This window comes from Protomyctophum parallelum (genome assembly GCF_964188405.1).
Source record: "Protomyctophum parallelum genome assembly, chromosome: 14".
NCBI classification, from domain to species: domain Eukaryota; kingdom Metazoa; phylum Chordata; class Actinopteri; order Myctophiformes; family Myctophidae; genus Protomyctophum; species Protomyctophum parallelum.
In genome coordinates this window covers 12,386,128-12,408,409 of record NC_139709.1, presented here as the reverse complement: position 1 = coordinate 12,408,409, position 22,282 = coordinate 12,386,128, and the positions used below count along the sequence as shown (strand labels likewise).

Here is a 22,282-nt window from a genome sequence, read left to right as displayed (position 1 = left end):
ATGGGGACTAGGTTGGTGGAGGGTGTGTAGAGCCCAGGATCACATTAGATGATTGACACAGGGGTGAAAAATGGGTTACAAAATCGTGGGATAAAAAAATATATTTAAAAAATAAAACTAAACCAACACTGAAACATTACTATCATGTGTCTAAAGCTGAAATGAAAGCTATTCAAAAGACTATGACCAAAAACGAAAAATCTAAATTTGCTGTGTGTGTGTGTGTGTGTGTGTGTGTGTGTGTGTGTGTGTGTGTGTGTGTGCACACGCGTGTGTGTGTGTGTGTGTGTGTGTGTGTGTGTGTGTGTGTGTGTTTGTGTGTGCGTGTGTGCGCGTGTGTGCATGTGCGCGTGCGCGACAGAAGAGCCGCACCAGCAGCTGGCCGTGGAGACTCTGGACGAGCTGGACTGGTGTCTGGAGCAGCTGGAGACCCTCAAGACACGGCACTCTGTCAGCGAGATGGCATCCAACAAGGTACTATATACTAGGCCCACATTTTCACAGCGCCTTTTTTCATTTTAGTTTTATGGTATTTTGAGTAGTTAAATTTTTAAACCCACGATAAAAATGTAAAAGAAAATAATAATTGCAACCCATTTTGCCATGCTTCCTTCTATCCAAGCTGCTTCTTTTCACCCGACAGCTGGGGGGAGATTCCCCGGTCGGACGTACTGTATGTATGTAGCACGTGGAAGGAACACGTTATTCCGACCAGTTCCTTTCCCCTCCATCAGGTGCCCCGGCTGGCCAGGGGGAGGCAGTTTAGAGACCAGGATTACTGCATGTTTTTTGTGGTAGTTTAGAGACCAGAGAGAGGTAGTTTAGAGACCAGGATTACTGCACGTTTTTTGTGGTAGTTTAGATACCAGAGAGAGGTAGTTTAGAGACCAGGATTACTGCATGTTTTTTGTGAGGGTACCTACCCTACAGAGGACATGGGGAGAGAACATGTAAACTCCACACAGAAAGGCCCTTTCGCCAACCCCGCCTTGGGTATGGGCACTGATGATGCAGAGGAGGGAACACACCCCTAGCGCCCACAGCGTCCCCAGCGGGAATCGAACACAGGACCTTCTAGCTGTGAGGCGACAGCACTATACCAACCGTGCCCCCTAGCACATTTCAACTTTCGACGTCATGTTTTCCTCGTTGTTGTCATCATGTCAGGATTGAACATTGTGGGTTCAGCGATAGCGATCGTTTTGGCTTCAGCTCAACTCAAATCAAGGCACAACAAAAAAAGAATCACAGCAAATAAACCTACAACCAAAACAACTGAACACATGCAGCCCGGGCCAGGCTCACGACAACAAGGCCCTGTGCACACCACACTGTATACGTGCTGGGCTTTCTGTGTGATTCAGCCCCCCTAGGGTGCTGATACCATGTTTATTGCATATTTATTGCCCACATATAGCCCAAGTTAAACACATGAACCATATTCTCGGAAATAATACATCAATATTCGGCCAACAAGTATTCTGCAAACATTTGTCAAAAATAGCAGACGTACGAGTTCAGTGTGCTCTAGTGAAGTGTCGATTTTGTTTTGTAAATAGATTTAGGGCTCCATTTTTGTCACCGCTAAATCCCTTATCCCTAAACGTATTGTTTTACTATTTTGAAAAATACATTTGAATAGTTCAACTAGCCAATCTACATTGTGAGCTCATTGTGAGAAAACATTGTAAGTTTTGGGATAAGGGGTTTAGCGGTGACAAAAATGGAGCCCTTAGTGTCGAGGGACAAAAGGAGGGGAATAATAGAAAAGATTTAATGGGTTAGAAGGTTCAGTAACAATGAACGAGCTCAGAATGAATATGCATTCATTCAATTACACTTCAGCAATAGTCATCATTTCATCATTTAATTTAATGAAATTGACTTTTCTTTTCAAGAGTTGTTGGTCAGCATTTTTTTAGCAACTATAGGCGACAATCATTTCCGTCCCAACCTGAATCTGGATGCTTTCACTAATACAAAGAACCACCGTCCTGGAAATGTATGAATGGGAATCCCTTCTTGTCCCTCAGAGATGCTTCACAGAGAGAGAAAGCTCACTCCATGAATGAACGGGATCATTCCATGTCCCCCCCACCCCCACCCTGTGCTCATGTGCAGAAAAATGTGAATGAGGTAACAAGCTGAGAGGATGAAACGCCATCCCCCCCCCCCCACCACCCTCTGCTCCGCCCATTCTCCTTTCCTACATCCATCCATCCATCCACTGCCTTTTGACAGTTTACGTATACCGAGGATGTGGAACTCTCTTCCAACCTGGCAACCTCTGACCTGAGATCAGATTCTAAAAAAATGTCTTCTACATCCTGACATGTTTCTATGTCAGTCATTGTTTGATTTTTCAAAAATAGCAGACCTACAAGCTCGTAGCGCGCCACTCGGTGGCGCACTATGAGCTTGTAGGTCTGCTACAAATCTTTTAATATTCTTTCAGAAGACTTTTTTTTTTTCAGGTCTAAATGGGATAAATAAAAATTATTATTATTATATTATCCATCCATCCATCCACGGCTCCCGTGCTCTCCCCTCAGCCCATGCTGCTGTGCTGCTTGGTGTGGTGATTCCGTGTTTAGACCGCCCACACCACGGTGCGTGCACGTGCTGCTTTCACCACAACACACACATAACATGACACACCCACTAATACTCTCATAGGCTCACGCTGCTTTCCTTCCACAGCACATATATAACGGGGTACTGGTCGGTCGGTGTGTATACCTTATTCCTTCCCACGCACGTACAATCCATGCTCCTCTCGCACACGCGGCGCACACGTGGTGCGGGCATGCAGAGAGAGAGAGAGAGAGACAGTTTTCGATCGTTGCAACTATATATAAAGTTCCCGTCAGACAATTAAGTGAGCAAAAGCTCTCCGTCAGCTGGGTGGGAGGGGGTGGTGGGGGGGAGGAAGGATTATCCACGCTGACACTCGGAAACAAAAGACTTGAGCGTTTATTTCTGCATCGCTGATGATGGCCCCCTTGTCGAATTGCTTAACATCTTGGTAAATCTCTGCTGAGTCTCTTTTGAAAGAGGGAAAGTGACCGGCGGTTTTTGCAACGCCTATCACGTTGAATTATAGCCGCAGGAGCTTTTGTTTTCCCGGGGAGGGGTTGTTCTCGTGGTCATGGGCGGAGCTTGAGGGGGTTTAGGGGGTGCACTGGCAAAAAAAAAAAAAAAAAAAAAAAAAAAAAATTTAAACTTAACTTCTGACTGTAGTTTGTAATCATCTCTCTTATCATGATATGATGACTCGCTGTATGGCTGTAGTGCATGTGTGTATGTGTGTGAGCTGCTGTACTACCTAAATAACTAATTTTTAGGGGTTAGGGCATTGTAAAAACGCTAAAATAATAAAATAAAGGTAAAAAAAATCGCGGGTGTCGTTGGCCAAGCAGTCGTACCCCCAGGCGTCAAGTTCAAGCTCCGCCTATGCTCGTGGTTGTTATGTAGCGATTCGGCGAGTTTTTAACAAGCTCTTGCGACGCACAAGATCAAAGCTTTGTTTTGTTGTTTTGCTGTTGGGGCATCTAATGCCGTTGCACGACACGTCCACTCTGCACGCACGGACACATTGTTTTTATTACATTTCAAACTCTCATCTGCCTACACTTTTCAGGCATTACATTATCGCGCGAGAGAGTCAAATTATAGCAGTTGCTATTCATTATAGGCTACAAATGTCTTCTTTAAATCACAACAGTTTTCTGAAAAACCTCATGTTGCTACAGTATATGTCAGTGGTGCTCAAACTATTTCACGTCCAGGACCCCAAATATTTTAAGCAAATTGCCACGCCGGACCCCCATCTGAAAATACGGTTTGTTGTTCAAAGACACATTTTCACGATTTCTTCCCCCCCAAAAAATAGCAGATCTACAAGATTGTAGATCTGCAATTTTTTCCAACAGCTAAAATTTAAAACACAGGGTCTTAAAATGGGTTCATTCATCTTAATTCACTCATCACCATCGCTATAAGTTCAAGTTCAAGGTCTTTATTAATATCCGGGGGGGGGGGGGGGGCGGGGGGGGGGCAATTTGGATTATCCATGATGTGAACGTTATCGTGATGATGATGATGATGATGATGATCGCCATCCGTTCATTCATGTTCCCGCAGTCTTGCAGCACATGATGTACTACTTTTATTTTTGGTCTCCATGAATGAACCTTGCCCCCCCAGCCCCCTCCTCCTCATTCATTCAAGTAGCTTTTTTCCCCCCCTGCTCAATATTCTCTCCTTCAAACTTGGTGCACATGGTGCATGGGCCGACCCCCTGCCTCCCAGACCCGCCCTCCGCCCCTCCCACCCGCACGGCCCCCGGCCAATGGCAGGCTCGCTAGCACCGCTCGGCTATCTAGCTGCAGCAGCCGTCCGGTTGGCTGGCTATTTTTAGGCGCAAACCCTGTCAAGGAGGCGGAGACTTCGAGGAGCACTCTCTGTTTACACACACACAGACGCACGCACACACACACACACACACACACAGACATACATAGGCTACACATGAAAAAGGGGAGCGAAGAGAGAAGAGAGTGAATGAGGGAGAGAGAGAAAGGGGAGAAGCGAGTGAATGAATGGAGCGGCTGGCATGAATGATTGACTTCTCCACCCGTCTGGCATCCTCCTCCTCCTCGCATCCTCGGATCCTCTCATCCTCTCATCCTCCACCTCTCATCCACCTTCCACTGCTGTTTGCTCCACCACCGACCCTGAAGCGCTCGTCCGTCCGTCCGTCCGTCCGTCCGCTCGCTCAGCCTCAAATCCATCTCTCAAGCGTTCCAGAGTTTGATGCACTTTGCAATAGTGGGACTTGTCTTGTTTTGCAAGTGGACTTGGGAGGTGTTCATTCATGTAGCACACAGTGCCCCCCAACTATACTACTGACCGCTCTCCTTTCAACAAGGACCCACCAGCAGCACCGGAGAAGGAGGAGAAGACCTCAAACTCTCATTGCCCCCCCTTTTTTTCTCTCCATTTTTTATTTTGTATTCTTTTTTTTCCCCCTTTGGCATGCTTTGCGCTGAAATGCCAGAAGTGAATTACTTGTATTCTGTGTCGCGGATTCCCATTCAGGTAAGATAATATTAAAGAGAGATATGCGTGTTATAGAGGGCTTGGATGAGTACCGCCTGTTGCTTGTTCTGTGAATGAAGGGACACACACAGTCAGTCACATCCTCCATGTTCAGTGAACTCGGAGCGTACACACTCAGAGTTACACCGGGATCCACGAACACTGAGGCTGTTGCACTGTGTGTGTGTGTGTGTGTGTGTGTGTGTGTGTGTGTGTGTGTGTGTGTGTGTGTGTGTGTGTGTGTGTGTGTGTGTGTGTGTGTGTGTGTGTGTGTGTGTGTGTGTGTGTGTGTGTGTGTGTGCGTGTGCGTGCGTGTGTGTGTGCATGCGCGTGTGTTTAAGAGAGAGAGAGAGAGTTTTGCATATGTGAGAAAGAAAATGTGGGAGAAAGTGTGTATTTGTGCATGTGTGGCGGGTGCCATCATATGTGTGAGTATGTACAGTATGCGTGTATTTATTTGCTTAAATTTGCACACACGCGCACGCACGCACGCACGCGCACACACATACATACATGCATGCATACATGCGATGCAGTAGGGTGCAACAAATCAGTCATGCATTCCTCGGTGCACAAGTGTCCATTCATATGCATTTACCAGGTTTATGTGCACACTCATACCGTACACGTGAAGACACGGGCATGCATGCATACGGCCGCACGCACGCACGCACGCACGCACGCACGCACGCACGCACGCACGCACGCACGCACGCACATTAAAGTATGTCTATGTATAGCATCTCTGTGTGTAGATGCGTGGGTGGGTATGTCTTCTCCATGGCAGACTATCTTGTTTGTATTTTACAGTAAAGCTGTATATGGATCTCGGCTCCTCCTTTATATGCTGATTATGTAATACATGTGGCGCTGTGTAAAGAGCCTTCCTATAGGCTAACTAGTGAGCTTCCACAGTGGTGCTCAGCACATTCCCACACTGACGATACTCTAATATGCTCTCTCTCTCTCTCTCTCCTCCAGAAGCACAGAGAGCACAGGAGTTCTGCATGCACATGCAGACACGGTGCAATTCATAGTAGATTCCACTGTTTGATTCTAGTTTTAGTCATAGTCTCTTGAATAGTTTTCATTTAGTTTTAGTCACATTTTAGAATTCACCCGGAATGTCTTAGTGTTAGTCTAGTTTTAGTCGACTAAATCTACAGTTGAACGGAATGTATTTTGGCGGGCCTTGATGCCGTCGTAATGAAAATAGCTTGCTGAAATTAGCCGACCTACAAGCACAACACTGGTAGATTCCAGTGGTGGAAAAACGTTTTTTTTTTTTTTTTTTTTTACATAAAGTGGCTATAAGCAATATGTCAACATTTTTATTATTATTATTATTATTATTATTTTATTCAGACAGCCAGCAATGAGTAAAACGCTCCCAAAAATATGTAGTCTCTGTGACACATCTAGGGGCCACAATCTGCATTCCAAGATGTTCCTAGAAGCTTTGTCATTGGTCAAAAAGAAGAAGAAAAAAAGCCCTGTCGAAATGACTAACCAATCGGGAAGTAGACAGGCAAATCGACCTGAAATATTGACAATTTCGGTAACAAAACTAGACTAAAATGTTAGTGAGGGACTAGTGGACAAGAGATCCAGTTTTATAGGTTGCAGGCTGAAAATAGCAGATCTGCTATTTTACAGTAGATCTTCTATTTTCAGCATGCAACCAAAGTGTAAAATCTGCCATTGCAACGATATCAAGGCCTCTCAAAACACATTTAGTCGACTAAATCAACTGTAGATTTAAGTCGACTAAAATCTTATATTCAGTCGACTAAAACAGGACTAACACTAGAACATTCCAGGTGACTAAAATGGGACTAAAAACTAAATAAATATAATTCAAAAGACTGACTAAAAAACTAAAATCTAAATGTATTGTCAAAAACAACACTGCTTTAGTTTACACGACTGGTATAGATTCTACGCTACACAAACCAAACCGCACGCACATTTTGTTTGTTGCTGTTCTTCGGGACAACAAAGTATATACACTGTCACTGTAGTCACCGTTGAAGTGGTTAACATCTTGTAGAATAGTATACAATATCATGGGAGTTTGGTGTTCCATACATATATATCTCCCCAACGTTTGCATTGGGGGTTCGTGGGTGTTTTTCCACATGAAGGAAATTGTCCCCTGGCTCTCCCTCCCTGCTGCATATTATTATGTAGTGCTGTGACGACCCCTGCATTGAACAACAAGTGAGTTGTCTACGTTATAATACATGATGTGTGTGTGTGTGTGTGTGTGTGTGTGTGTGTGTGTGTGTGTGTGTGTGTGTGTGTGTGTGTGTGTGTGTGTGTGTGTGTGTGTGTGTGTGTGTGTGTGTGTGTGTGTGTGTGTGTGTGTGTGTGTGTGTGTGTGTGTGTGTGTGTCCGTGCACAGTTCAAGAGGATGCTGAACAGAGAGCTCAGCCAGCTGTCAGAGACCAGCCGCTCCGGCAACCAGGTGTCTGAGTACATCTCAGGCACCTTCCTTGGTAACGTACTGTATATATATATATACATATATATACACTTTGCATCTTTGCCTTTAACTTTACCATTTAGACCTGAGGACGATTCTACAAATGTCTTCTAAATCCTGACAGTTTTCTGAAAAACCCTATGTTTCTCAAACGTTTTCATGTCAAGGACCCCCAAAAATATATGTAATTGCCCGCCGACCCCCCATCTGAAAATATGTTGTTCCAGAGACCCCCCCAGAAGCAAAGATATGAGTTAAAAACAAAAATAGCAGACCTATACAAGCTCGTAGTGCGGCACTCTGTGCAGCGCAATTTTTTGTCTAAAAGTGCCCTTGTACGGGATGTCAGCACCTGCCTCTCTAACACTCTCTGCACGTGCCTGAAATAGATACATTTATAGTTGTATACATTACTGTGTACTAATACAGCAAACCAAAATCTGATTTCTATATAGACCAATCTAGGACCTTGTGATCATATAGAAAGATCAGGAGGAGGAATTTGCTTAGATCTAAAGTGCTCATTGGTTGGAAATGAGTGTCATTTTATCTTTTTAACCTTGTGCTGTTGTTGTTTCTGTGTGTGCTTCTGTGCCACAGAGAAGCAGCATGACATGGACATCATGTCTCCACCCACCAAGGAGAAGGACAAGAAGAAGCGTCCCATGTCCCAAATCAGCGGGGTGAAGAAGGCCACGCACGGCCCCAGCCTCGCCTCCTCCACCATCCCTCGCTTTGGGGTGAGCTCCAGCAAGGAGGGGCTCCTGGCTAAGGTAGGCTACAAGCAGAGCCATCTAATAGAAGAGTTACCACATTGAGGGGGCAGAAAAACCGAGCGCTCGAGTGCTGTTCATGCAGCCTGGAGAGGGACAAACTGGAGTTGGAAATGTATTGTTTTCAACGAGGGCGGCGCAAACAAGAGCAATTTTAGGCATGTGTGCAAAATGCCAACTGTTTTAAAGTATTGTACAGTGGCAACTAAAGTCTCTTTAATGTTTTATGTTGTACGATTACTACAGAACAATCTAAAATAAAGGGATTTAAAGCTGGGCTGTTGCCTGCAGGGTCCAATGCATTTCTGTCCAGGATTTGTCCATATTTGTTGACCCCATTCTCAATAGAAGTCTATGTAGGAGAGGACTGAAGCCCCATGAAGTGAACAGAGTTTGCGTAACTCTGTCTTACTCTATGGCTCTAGGCTACAGTAGAGAGTGCCCATTTAAGAATAAGACACTTGTTACTGATTACTAGGAACAGCCGCCAACATGTCTACAACATGCATTTTAAAACTGTCATTTTGTTTATGTCCCTCAAATGCATTTATAATGGTTTGAGCCTAAATCACCACTCTGATATAACTAGTCCATGTCATTTCTGTCTGGCTTCTAAAGCGTTTTGTTTTAGCTGCAGTACCACAATGTCCTGATGTGGTGGGGGCGCTGTGTATGCAAATTATTTCTCCGCCACACCCTCATCCCAAATACTCTCCTCCCACATATATGACTCATTATAATATGTCCACCCCCCCCCCCCTCACACAGTCTCCAAAGACGAAATGCAAATTTGCAAATAAAGAGGGGGAGGGATTATACAAAGTAGGGAGATAACACCAAATCAGTTGTTGTGAGACGTGTGCATAAAATCCAAATATGATGAGAAAGCCTGAATTATTATTATTATTATTATTATTATTATTATTATTATTATTATTGTTTTAACTGAGCAAATTAACATCAGGCACCAATGTTTCTTAATGAAATTGCTACGGAACCCTTCATGTACAAATCTCTGCTACTGTACAGTGTGTCTGATGAAAGAAGTTATAGCAATGCCTCTCGTTCTGGCGTTAGGAGTTGGAAGACATCGACCGGTGGGGTTTGGACATTTTCAAGGTGTCCGAATATTCCGGGAACCGCCCACTTACAGTCACCATGTACACCATCTTCCAGGTAAACCAATGAATGAATGAATGAATGAATGAATGAATGAATGAATGAATGGATGGATGGATTAGTGAAAGGATGAGGCAATCAATTAATCAATCAATGTATTTCTGACAGTGTTGATTTCGTCGACTAAAACTAAGATGAAAAATTTTCGTCGACTACCTTTTTCCACTAAAACTAAATGGAAACTAAATTAAAACTAAGCTATGATGACTAAAACTAAGACTAAATAGACTGACAATTTCATCAACAAATAAAAGCTAGACTAAAATGTTAGGAAGGCATGCACTAGTGGACAAGAGATCCAGTATAAGTCATTTTACACTTGGTTGATCGGCTATTTTCAGCAAGTGTAAAATCAGTCATTACGACGGCATCAAGGCCCGCCAAAACACATATTTTTTGACTAAATTGACTGTAGATTTAGTCAACTAAAATCGCGTGACAGTTAGTCGATTAAAACTAGACTAACACTAAGGCCTCTTTTAGACGGCGACCATCTCCATATAACACGTCAAAGTCCCGTTGCGTTCTAATTTTTTCTTACCCTTTACACGAGAACGCACACGTTATGATATAATGTGCTATTATGCTATACTGTCGCTAGGTGGCGATAACGGGCTGCCAAATAGACAGGTCACCCACGTACAAGAAGAAGACGCAAGCTGCGCAACACTGCTCTGGGCGCGCCACGGGATGATATATATGTATTAAATAAACGCTGCTGCCGCGGCTGCCGTCTACCACAAGGCTTTTTATTTACATCATGGTTTTACATTCAACATCGCTGATGAGCATCACTTTGTAGGCGAGGAGGGAGGCTTGTTCAGGAACTCCATTATATCATAATGATATTGCTCTGCATCAATGTAATAAACATATGCGCTGTGAGCCAACGTGAGCCATGATGTCATAAGTTTTGCGGATTCACCGTTTTGCCTGTTTATATGGAGACCATAGGAAACGGCGTTCTCAAAGATTGCCACTCTGGGAGGCGTTTTCACTTCGTTGCGTTTTCACCTCCTGAGAACACGGTTCTCGTCTAAATGACAGCAGCAAACGATACTTTATTTTGACGTTTTATATGAACACCATCCTCGTGTAAATAGCACCTAAGACACTCCAGGTGACTAAAATGTGACTAAAACTAAATGAAGTTTTATTTCTAAACTAAAATTGAAATTTGCTGCCAAAAACAACACATGGTTTCTGGCAATGAATTGAATTAAATTGTTCTATTATTTTTTTACCTCGGCTGACCCTGTCGGTGCCCTGTGCGTGCGTGCTCGCGCATCCGTTTCTTTGCCTCTCTCTCCAGTGGTGGAAGTACTTTTACTTAAGTACTGTACTTAAGTACAATTTTGATTTATCTGTACTTTACTTGAGTATTTCCAATTTCCAGTACGTTTACTTCTACTCCACTACATCTCAGAGCCAAAATTTGTACTTTTAATTTTGATTAGAAAACATACAGTCATACATTAACCACTTCAACCCTATACATTTTGGCCATTTGAAAATAGCTGAGCTTGTAGATCGGCTATTTTCAATATATTTTCTACACATTTGAACTTGTGAAATGGGACATTCTGCAATATGAATACTACTACTACTACTACTTTTAGTACTTTAAGTACATTTTGATGCCGATACTTTTGTACTTTTGCTCAAGTACATTTTCAATTCCGCACTTTTACTTGTAACGAAGTGGTTCTAAATTGCAGTATTGGTATACTTTTTACTTAAGTAAAACAACTGAGTACTTTTCCCACCACTGTCTCTCTCTCTCTCTCTCTCTCCCGTCGTCTCTGCAGGAGCGAGACCTGCTCAAGTCGTTCAAGATCCCGGCGGACACCTTGGTGAACTTCATGATGACGCTGGAGGACCACTACCACTCCGACATCGCCTACCACAACAACATCCACGCCGCCGACGTGGCGCAGTCCACACACGTGCTGCTGGCCACACCCGCACTGGAGGTACACACACGCGCACGCACGCACACACACAGGGCACCCTCACACACACACACACACAAACAGGGCACCCTCACACCACTGGAGGTACACATACACACACACATACACACACATACACACGCACACGTCACACACACACACACACACACACACACACACACACACACACACACACACACACACACACACACACACACACAGGGCACCCTCACACACACACACACACACAGGGCATCCTCACACCACTGGAGGTACACAAACACACACACACACACACACACACACACACACACACGCATGCATGCACGCACACACACAGACACTCACACGCACACACACACACACACACACACACACACACACACACACACACACAGGGCACCCTCACACCAGCGCCATTTAGTTCAGAGAGCTGTGACAACCACCAGTGTTGTTTTTGGCAGCACGTTTCTATTTTAGTTTTAGTCATAGTCTTTGGAATGAAACTTAATTTAGTTTTAGTCACATTTCAGTCACCTGGAATGTTTTAGTGTAAGTCTAGTTTTAGTCGACTACATGTCGTAAGATTTTAGTCGACTACGTCTGCTGTTCATTTAGTCGACTAAAATGTATTTCGGCGGGCCTTGATGCCGTCGTAATGGCTGATTTTACACTTGTTGAAAATAGCCGATCTACAAGCTCACAATGTGTCGCAGCGCGACCCGTTGTGAGCTTGTAGATCAGCTATTTTCAGCATGCAACCCAATGTAAAATGACTTATACTGAACCTCTTGTCCACTAGTCCCTTCCGAAACATTTTTGTCTAGTTTCTATAGTTACCATTTAGTTTTCGTCAGTGAAAAAAGGTAGTCGACGAACCTTTTTCGTCCTAGTTTTAGTCGACAAAAACAACACTGACACACACAGGGCACCCTCACACCAGAGCCATTTAGATGAGAGAGTTGTGACAACTCCATTCACTTCATGGGGCCACCAGTCCAATGGTGGCTCTTCTACATAGACTTCTATTGGCGAATGCACTGGACTCATAGTCCTGTGTTGGGCAGAATGCACTGGACTCATAGTCCTGTGTTGGACTCATAGTCCTGTGTTGGGCAGAATGCACTGGACTCATAGTCCTGTGTTGGGCAGAATGCACTGGACTCATAGTCCTGTGTTGGGCAGAATGCACTGGACTCATAGTCCTGTGTTGGGCAGAATGCACTGGACTCATAGTCCTGTGTTGGGCAGAATGCACTGGACTCATAGTCCTGTGTTGGGCAGAATGCACTGGACTCATAGTCCTGTGTTGGGCAGAATGCACTGGACTCATAGTCCTGTGTTGGACAGAATGCACTGGACTCATAGTCCTGTGTTGGGCAGAATGCACTGGACTCATAGTCCTGTGTTGGGCAGAATGCACAGGACTCATAGTCCTGTGTTGGGCAGAATGCACAGGACTCATAGTCCTGTGTATGGACTCATAGTCCTGTGTTGGACAGAATGCACTGGACTCATAGTCCTGTGTTGGGCAGAATGCACTGGACTCATAGTCCTGTGTTGGGCAGAATGCACAGGACTCATAGTCCTGTGTTGGACTCATAGTCCTGTGTATGGACTCATAGTCCTGTGTTGGACTCATAGTCCTGTGTTGGACTCATAGTCCTGTGTTGCGTTTGGTTCCTTGCAGGCCGTCTTCACTGATCTAGAGATCCTGGCTGCTCTGTTTGCTAGTGCCATCCATGATGTCGACCATCCTGGCGTCTCCAACCAGTTCCTCATCAACACCAGTAAGTATAGACTATAGTAGAGACACAAAAAAGACAAATTCCAATAAATACCCCAAATCTCGGCCACTCGCTCACTCACTCACACACTCACTCACACTCACTCACACTCACTCACACTCGCTCACTCCAGCATGGAGGTGTTACGGTGAAATTGGTGACCTGCTGAAATATGTGACAATCGTCTACGATACGATACGATACGATACGATACGATACGACTTTATTGTCAGCTTGCAGTGAAATTTGTTTTGCGTCCATGACGTCACCGTTCAAGAAACAGACAAGACGTTAGACAATACATTACAAAATGGTAGACATTACAGGACAAAAATCACAGAAAACAATCAGGAACGAGAACATATCCACCGGTTTAACGGTTTTGGCTTAGAAGCAAGACAGATTGATGTACAAACGAGTTCTTATAACTCTGTTTTTCTTACATTTTAAGTCTGGACAATCGCATAACGTCAGTGTCCGAATCTAAATCGTTGCGGTTTGTTCATTAGCGGTATTCAGGCCACGTATTTAAAGGACAACTTTTGTTTGTTTTTTTCAACCAAGGTTCATGTTTTAGAGGTTGTTATTAGAGAAAGTAAAAGATGTGCGTTATTTTTTTTCCATTTGCTGCTTTCTTTCGTTTGAGTGATTTTAGCTATTTTTACAGGGGGGCGCATTCGAACATGGGGCTAAATATGTATTTTACAAAATTGTAAAGTGATTATTTTTATTATTATTTACTATAGTCCTACTAGACCCCAGGAAATTACATCTGGCCACACAGGATCTGCTGAATGTGAAGTGGGTGACAAACTGACATGTTGGGCTATACAACACAGTATGGCATGCATCCCCCTATAGTACCCCCCTTCACATTCAGTAGATCATGTGATCTTTTGTGGCCAGATGCAATTTCCTGGGGTCTAGTAGGACTATAGTAAATTATTAAAAAAATAATTGCTGTAAAATGTAAAAAAAAAATACATATTTAGCCCCATGTTTGAATGCCCCCGCCCCCTGTAAAAAATAGCTAAAATCGCTAAAACGAAAGAAAGCAGCAAAAAAAAAAAAAATACTCATCTTCTACTTTCTCTAATAACAACCTAAAACATGAACCTTGGTTGAAAAAAACTAAAGTTGTCCTTTAAAGACCTCCATGTAAGTTGTGTGATAAGTCCACAAGTTGGTCACATATTTTCGGCAGGTCACCAATGTCACCATAATTTGCCATGCTGGAGTGGCCGATTGTGAGTGAGCGAGAGACACAAACAATTGTATTCCATGATCATACGACCGTACACAATGTGACACCGCAGTGTTCCGTGTTCGAGTGTGTGTTGTGTTCCAGCATGGGATTTTATAGCACACATTTATTTTAAAGATGGAGTGCCGTACATATAAAAACTAGACAAAAATGTTAGGACTAGTGGACAAGAGATCCAGTACAAGTCATTTTACACTTGGTTGCATGCTGAAAATAGCAGATCTACAAGCTCACAATGCGTCGTGTTACAACACGTTGTGGGCTTGTAGATTGTCATTATGACGGCACCAAGGCCCACCAAAATACATTTTGTTCGAGCAAATCAACTGTAGATTTAGTCGACTAAAATCGTATGATATTTAGTCGACTAAAACATGACTCACACTAAAACATGCCAGGTGACTAAAATGTGACTGAAACTAAATTAAAACTATTCAAGAGACTATGACTAAAATTAAAATCTAAATTTGCTGCCAAAAACAACACTGGTTGGTACAACATATTATACAGACTAGCCTAATCTTAACCCAAACGGCTCTCAAGCCCTTGAGGGTCCGCCCCAGGAGACCGGCCACCATATGGGCTGCCATATTTTTAGTCAAGACGTGATCTTTTTTTAATGATTGCATACCCAATTCTCTCCACGTGTAGCACATTGCCCGGCAATTAACCCATTCTGACCTGAGATCAGATTAAAAAAAATGTCTTCTACATCCTGACAGTTTTCATTCTGACCTGAGATCAGATTCTAAAAATGTCTTCTATGTCAGTCGCTCTTCGACTTATCAAAAATAGCAGACCTACAAGCTCGTGAGCTTGTAGATCTGCTATTTTTCAATAGCTAAAGCACAACGTAACGCTAACACCAAAACGGTCCCTATAAGCCACTGCTGAATCAGGGGGCTATAGATTCTGATTTACATTGTTGCTAAATCAAATGTTTGGCCCAGCAGTGTTTTATAATATAACACACATTTGACTTATGCGGAAATAGTTTGATATGCACTGTAAGAGCCATTTTGACCTAATGTTTTCCTGATTGACAATGTCACGGCAGCTTCGTCAATGTCAAGGCCAGCCCAGGTATTTAACCAGGCTCCTGATCAGGCACAGGTGTTGCCAGTGGCAGACGGCAGAGGCTAACAGTTTTCCACTGTGTTCAGGAGGGCTGGTCGCCTGTGTTTGTTACTGTTTCTTTCTTATTATTTTTATCTGGATCAGTTTGTACTGGCACACGTAAGAACTTCCACCTGGCCGTCGGCAACCAGTAGTGCCATTAAGTATAGGACTTTAGGCACTACATGCGCAACTAAATCAATTGATTTCTATCAAATCCCCATTTGATAGAAAAGTATTCTCTTGGGGGCACGGTGGCACAGTCGGTAGTGCTGTCGCCTCACAGCTAGAAGTTCCTGGGTTCGATTTCCGCTGGGTGCTGGGGGGGGGGGGCGTGTTCCCTCCTCCGCGTCATCAGTGCCCATACCCGAGGCGAGGTTGGCGAAAGGGCCTTTCTGTGTGGAGGTTGCATGTTCTCCCCGTGTCCCAAAAAAACAAAAAAACATGCAGTAATCCTGGTCTCTAAAACCTCCCCCTGGCCAGCCAGGGCGGGAAAGGAACTGGTCGGAATAACGTGATCCTTCCACGCACTACGTCCGGCCAGGGAAATCCCCCCCTGTCAGGTGAAAAGAAGCAGCTTGGATGCATAGAAGGATGCACTTCCCCGAAGTCTCCTGAACTTGAACACAGTATTTTTGCGTTGAACAAATGTGTTACACCTGCATCTCCGCTAGCTAAAGAGTCCTGGGCTGCGCCCCGAAAATAGCAGATCTACAATCTGCTATTTTAAAAATAGCAGATCTACAATCTGCTATTTTTGTCCAAACGTGCCCTCTTACAGGATTTCAGCCCCTGCCTCTAAATGGTAAATGGTGCATTTACATAGATTGTGCATTACATTCACCCATTCACACACACACACATTCATACACCGATGGCGGCGGAAACCATGAAAGGCACCAACCAGCACATCAGGAGCAATGAGGGGTTTAGTGTCTTGCTCAATGACACTTCGACACTAACTCTGGGCGGAGCCCACAGGGTTCGAACTGGGAACCTTGCGAACCTTGCGGTTACCATCCAGCCACTCTACCCCTGAGCCACCGCCCACCCACCTGGCCACCGCCGCCTCGCTAACTCTCTGCACGTCCCTGATTTTGCTAATGGTTGTGTTGTGTTGTCTCCATAGACTCGGAGCTGGCCCTCATGTACAACGACGCGTCTGTCCTGGAGAACCACCACCTGGCGGTGGGCTTCAAGCTGCTGCAGGAGGACAACTGTGACATCTTCCAGAACCTCAGCAAGAAGCAGAAACAGTCGCTGCGCAAGATGGTCATCGACATGGTACCGACATCGACATGAACCCGTGTTGATTCTGACAGCACATTTTGATTTTAGTTTTAGTCGTGTAGTCTCTTTGAACAGTTTTCATTTTTGTTTTAGTCCCATTTTAGTCACGTGGAATCTAGAGGATTTAGTCGACTAAAATGTATATTGACGGGCCATGATGCCGTCGTGATGGCTGATTTTACACGTGCTGAAAATAGCCGATCTACAAGCTCACAACACGTCTCAGCGCGACGCGTTGTGAGCTTGTAGATCTGCTATTTTCAGCATGCAACCAAGTGTAAAATGACTTATACTGGATCTCTTGTCCACTAGTCCCTTCCTAACATTTTAGTCTAGTTTTTATTTGTTGACGAAATTGTCCATATATTTAGTCTTAGTTTTAGTCACCATAGCTTAGTTTTCATTTAGTTTTCGTCAGTGAAAAAAGCTAGTCGACGAACATTTTTTGTCACACTATTAGTCGACGAAATCAACACTGTTATGAATGCAAAAATGCAATGTTCCACTGAAATCTTCAAACGGAAAGCAACAATTCAATGATCTATCTTGGTTTATTTCCATGTTGTGGCGTCTGCAGGTTCTGGCCACTGACATGTCTAAACACATGAACCTCCTGGCAGACCTGAAGACCATGGTGGAAACCAAGAAAGTCACCAGTCTAGGAGTGCTATTGCTGGACAACTACTCTGACCGCATACAGGTATAACCCTTCCTTCCTTCCTTCCTTCCTTCCTCCCTTCCTTCCTTCCTTCCTTCCTTCCTTCCTTCCTTCCTTCCTTCCTTCCTTCCTTCCTTCCTTCCTTCCTTCCTTTCTTCCTTCCTTCCTTCCTTCCTTCCTTCCTTCCTTCCTTCCTTCCTTCCTTCCTTCCTTCCTTCCCTCTTTACTTCCCTCTCTCAGTCAGTCAGTCAGTCAGTCAGTCAGTTAAGCCCAACACACACCGTCTGTGAACGCCGCACGTCAAAACAGGCGCCTCCGTGATTTTCAATGAACCTATCCCACGCTGGCAGCGTCAGACGCGCGTTCACGCCTCGCCTGACGCTCCGACACGCCGCTGTTCTATTTTCCAGGCGTTGCCGCGCAGCCTCCATCCCGGAATCCGTGGCCACGGCTGGCCAGCCGCGCGGTAGCGCGCCGCATCCTGTGGGTGTTGCTATGACGTGCGGCATTACTGTGCCGCTTCGCTACGCACCAGCTTCACAGACAGTGTGTGTTGGGCTTCAGTCAGTCAGTCACTCAGTCAGTCACTCACTCACTAGTTCATTCATGTTTTATTCAGCGTTGTCTGATAAGTAACAACTAGGGATGTCCCGATCACATTTCTTTGCTCCCGATCCGATTCCGATCATTTGATTTTGAGTATCTGCCGATACCGATATTTCCCGATCCGATACACTTATGCCATATATCACAATAGTACAATATCCCAAATCACAAACAATATCCAGTCTAATATCATGATATGGATGTAATATTGATATCAGAGATGTCCCGATCACGTTTTTTTCGTTGCTCTCGATCCGATCCTATAGTAACAACAAACATGTATGAATCATAGCAGTCAGGTCACTCATATAAATCACTGCCGTTCAAAATGTGTTGATATCAAATTAACTGTTCCACACAACACTTTTTTTCATGTAAATGATATCCATATTCTACTTATCAGTGGCGTGCACACAGACATTTAGAGGGGCAGGTGCTCAAGTGAAAAAAGGGCACCTGGTGCAGCGTGTGGAACCTTCCGGTTGCCTTAATAGTGTGAGATTTTATAGATTTTTTGGGCATAAATAATATATATTTATAATATATTGATATAATGTATCATACATTGGGGGGGGGGGGTACATTGCTGTCCAGAGGGCAAAGGGCAGGTGCTCTTATGTTCAAACGTTGTATATTTGTCTCCAGGTCCTCCAGAACATGGTCCACTGTGCGGACCTGAGCAACCCCACCAAGCCCCTGGAGCTCTATCGGCAGTGGACGGACCGCATCATGGTGGAGTTCTTCACGCAGGGCGACCGGGAGAGAGACAAGGGCATGGAGGTCAGCCCCATGTGTGACAAGCACAACGCCTCCATCGAGAAGAACCAGGTTTGGGTTTTTTTGGCAGCAAATTTAGATTTTTGTTTTAGTCACAGTCTCTTGAGTAGTCTTCGTGTAGTTTTCAGTCACATTTTAGTCACCTGGAATGTCTTAGTGTTAGTCTAGTTTTAGTCGACTAAATATCATGAGATTTTAGTCGACTGAATCTACAGTTGATTTTGTAGATCGGCTATTTTCAGCATGCAAACCAACTGTAAAATGACTTATACTGGATGTCTTGTCCACTAGTCCCTTCATAACATTTTAGTCTAGTTTTTATTTGTTGACAAAATTGTCAGTATATTTAGTCGACGAACAATTTTCGTCTTAGTTTTAGTCGATGAAATCAACACTGGCAGGTACAGACAGACCCTGCTTGATGCCGTCGTAATGACTGTTTTTACACTTGCTGAAAATAGCAGATCTACAAGCTCACAACGCGTCGCAATGCGACACGTTGTGAGCTTGTAGATCTGTTATTTTCAGCATGCAACCAAGTGTAAAATGAGTAAATGACTTATACTGGATCTCTTGTCCACTAGTCCCTTCCTAACACTTTAGTCTAGTTTTTATTTGTTGACGAAATTGTCAGTATATTTAGTCTTAGTTGTAGTCACCATAGCTTAGTTTTCATTTAGTTTCCATTTAGTTTTGGAGAAAAGGAAAAATGTGGAAAAAGGTAGTCGACGAAACATTTTCCGTCTTAGTTTTTACTCGACGAAATCAACTGAAACCACTGATATCCTCTCCTGTCCTCACAGGTGGGTTTCATCGACTACATCGTCCACCCGCTGTGGGAGACGTGGGCCGACCTGGTGCACCCCGACGCCCAGGACATCCTGGACACGTTGGAGGACAACCGGGAGTGGTACCACAGCATGATCACACACAGCCCCTCGCCCACCCCGGAGGAGGAGGAGGGCCCGGAGGAGGACGACGACGACGAGGAGGAGGAGGAGGAGGAGGAGGAGGACCGCCGCCTTCCCAGGGGAGCCACCTCCTCCTTCTCCTCCTCCTCCTCCTCCGCGCTCCGGGGGGGAGGGGGAGAAGAGGGGGGTGGCAGCACCACCGGCGGCGGCGGTATCTCAACGTCTTCCGCGGACAAGTTCCAGTTTGAGCTGACGCTGGAGGAGGAAGGCGAGTCGGACGCTGAGAGCAGAGAGGAGGAAAGGTATATTGTCGCCAGGCGGAGCTGCACGGGCCTCTCCTCCGCGCCGCCTGCTAGACTCGTCGAATCCTCCTCCCCGTCGACCACCACTCCTGCTGTCCCGCTAGCCACGACGGTTGCCTCCGGCTGTGCGGGCAGGACGTTTTCCTTAGACTTGTCGGACAGAGATGTGGCCGGAGAGGACCGAGTAATGGACAGGGAAGGGAGCGCCGCTGGGGCGCCACACTTCAAGCTAGGCACATAACACCATGGTGGCTTTTTTTTAAACAAACAAAAAAAAAGCTTTTGGGGCCTTTCTTTGGCGGGGGGGTATTTTTTTTTCTTCTTTATTTTGGTGCCTCGTCCTCCCCTCCCTCACTCCCATCGACCCAGCACTGGAGCCACACCTCTGAGAGACAAGAGACAGAGCGATAAGACAAAAGCAGAAGGGAGGGGGGGACGCGAGTGGCGGACGGACGCGCGTGGTCGCTCAGGAAGCGTGTGTGTGAGGACAGAATGACAGAGTCATGCTGTACCCTTATAGTTTGCAGTTGAAAAGAACAGGAAACCAAGTTTCTGGCTGGCCTTTTGAAATGGTTGTCTTTTTTTTTGTCAGACATTCTTTGCTGTGTGGGTAGAGCAAAGACAATAGGAAGTGAGAACATAACACAACACAAACCAAACACCTTCCATTTTTACCAGCCACCCCCAAGGTCTACCACAAATAAATGAGAGAATTGTCTTCTTTTGGACTACAACAATATGTGTGACTTTTATGAAGAATGTGAGGAATTGATGAGTGGACATACTGTAACAACGTAGGTCTTTTTTAAAGACACCATGCCAAACGTACACGGCATACACAGCGACTAACTACGCTGTGTTGCCAGGCCTTTTTGTCGTCAGTCTGTTAACGATATCATCTTTTATTCAGTTCTGTAAATAGAAGAGTCAAAACGTAATAATATAACAGCAAAGCAAATAAAGCAACAAACAAACCCAGAACGGTGCAGTATAGAGGGACCTTTGGGTTTTTTCAATCTTTTCAACTGGTGCCACATGGCAACCATGGACACCAGGCGCAGTATGTTTGGATGGAAAAATAAGACCACAGTGAGTTTTGTTTTGAAGCTTTTATGTGGTTCAAGGCTTGTGTTTTTCCCCCTTACTTCACTAATCCTGACCTCAACTCGTATATTTGACAGCAACAAAACAGATCTGGGATCAGTATTGACTAGGAATACAGTAGGAATTCCAGTGTGTGTGTGTGTGTGTGTGTGTGTGTGTGTGTGTGTGTGTGTGTGTGTGTGCGTGTGTGTGTGTGTGTGTGTGCGTGTGTGTGTGTGTGTGTGTGTGTGTGTGTGTGTGTGTGTGTGTGTGTGTGTGTGTGTGTGTGTGTGTGTGTGTGCGTGTGTGTGTGTGTGTGTGTGTGTGTGTAAGCATGCATGCACACATGGCGCCTCCTAGTGTTGACTTCTGGTTATGGAAGTGGAGGCAGGAGGGACTTGCATTGGATGGAAAACACATTCAAAATGTTGTTTCGTAGTGGGGGGGGGGCTACCCACACACCTGTTACTATATGTTTTAATTTGACCACCTCTTTGTTTATTTCTATTTCAGTCTCACTAATGTTAAAGTGTGTATGTGTGTGTGCGTATGTATGCATGTATGTATGTATCCATCCCTGATTGTTTTTGGCACTCATTTCCTCAGTTTGCCTCACGTTTAGCACTTTACTGTTTTCGCTCATTGCCACTATTACCCCCCCGTCAAGCTTTTTAAAAGGCATGAGCCAAAACATGAACATAATTGGAGGCACAAGACTGAGTGAATATAGCTTGTCGTTTTTGGTGGTGAAGCAACCAGCACATACCTGCCTGTCAACGTGTAGACAGTAGAGAGTCCGAGGGAAGCTTATAAACTTGTGCTTTTGTCGCATGGCGCTGTCGCTCACTTGACTCTATGGCCAGTGTGACACTGTCCTACAATGCAGTATACGGTTTGAATTAACCCATTTTGGGCGGGAACCCTTTTTGGTGTTTTAAAGCATTATGTTTATACCTTAGCTATTGAAAAATCTTTTCTTTCCCACATTTTTCAGAACGA

At 44.7% G+C, this 22,282-nt stretch overlaps 1 protein-coding gene across 5 annotated transcripts in view; it reads left to right on the top strand.

Annotated features, from left to right (window-relative positions):
• pde4ca (phosphodiesterase 4C, cAMP-specific a) overlaps nucleotides 1–21,471 on the top strand; it is a 120,784-nt gene extending 99,313 nt beyond the window's left edge. For all 5 annotated transcript variants that reach the window (XM_083782547.1, XM_083782551.1, XM_083782549.1 and 2 more), the window contains 10 exons: nucleotides 362–474; nucleotides 7,505–7,598; nucleotides 8,186–8,358; nucleotides 9,436–9,534; nucleotides 11,346–11,510; nucleotides 13,180–13,279; nucleotides 16,786–16,940; nucleotides 17,524–17,646; nucleotides 18,856–19,038; nucleotides 19,791–21,471. In XM_083782547.1, coding sequence (XP_083638673.1) covers nucleotides 362–474; nucleotides 7,505–7,598; nucleotides 8,186–8,358; nucleotides 9,436–9,534; nucleotides 11,346–11,510; nucleotides 13,180–13,279; nucleotides 16,786–16,940; nucleotides 17,524–17,646; nucleotides 18,856–19,038; nucleotides 19,791–20,441 — 1,856 coding nt within the window. In that variant the 3' untranslated portion in view covers nucleotides 20,442–21,471. The remainder of the gene's footprint in view (nucleotides 1–361; nucleotides 475–7,504; nucleotides 7,599–8,185; nucleotides 8,359–9,435; nucleotides 9,535–11,345; nucleotides 11,511–13,179; nucleotides 13,280–16,785; nucleotides 16,941–17,523; nucleotides 17,647–18,855; nucleotides 19,039–19,790) is intronic.
• The last annotated feature ends 811 nt before the right edge of the window (nucleotides 21,472–22,282 follow it).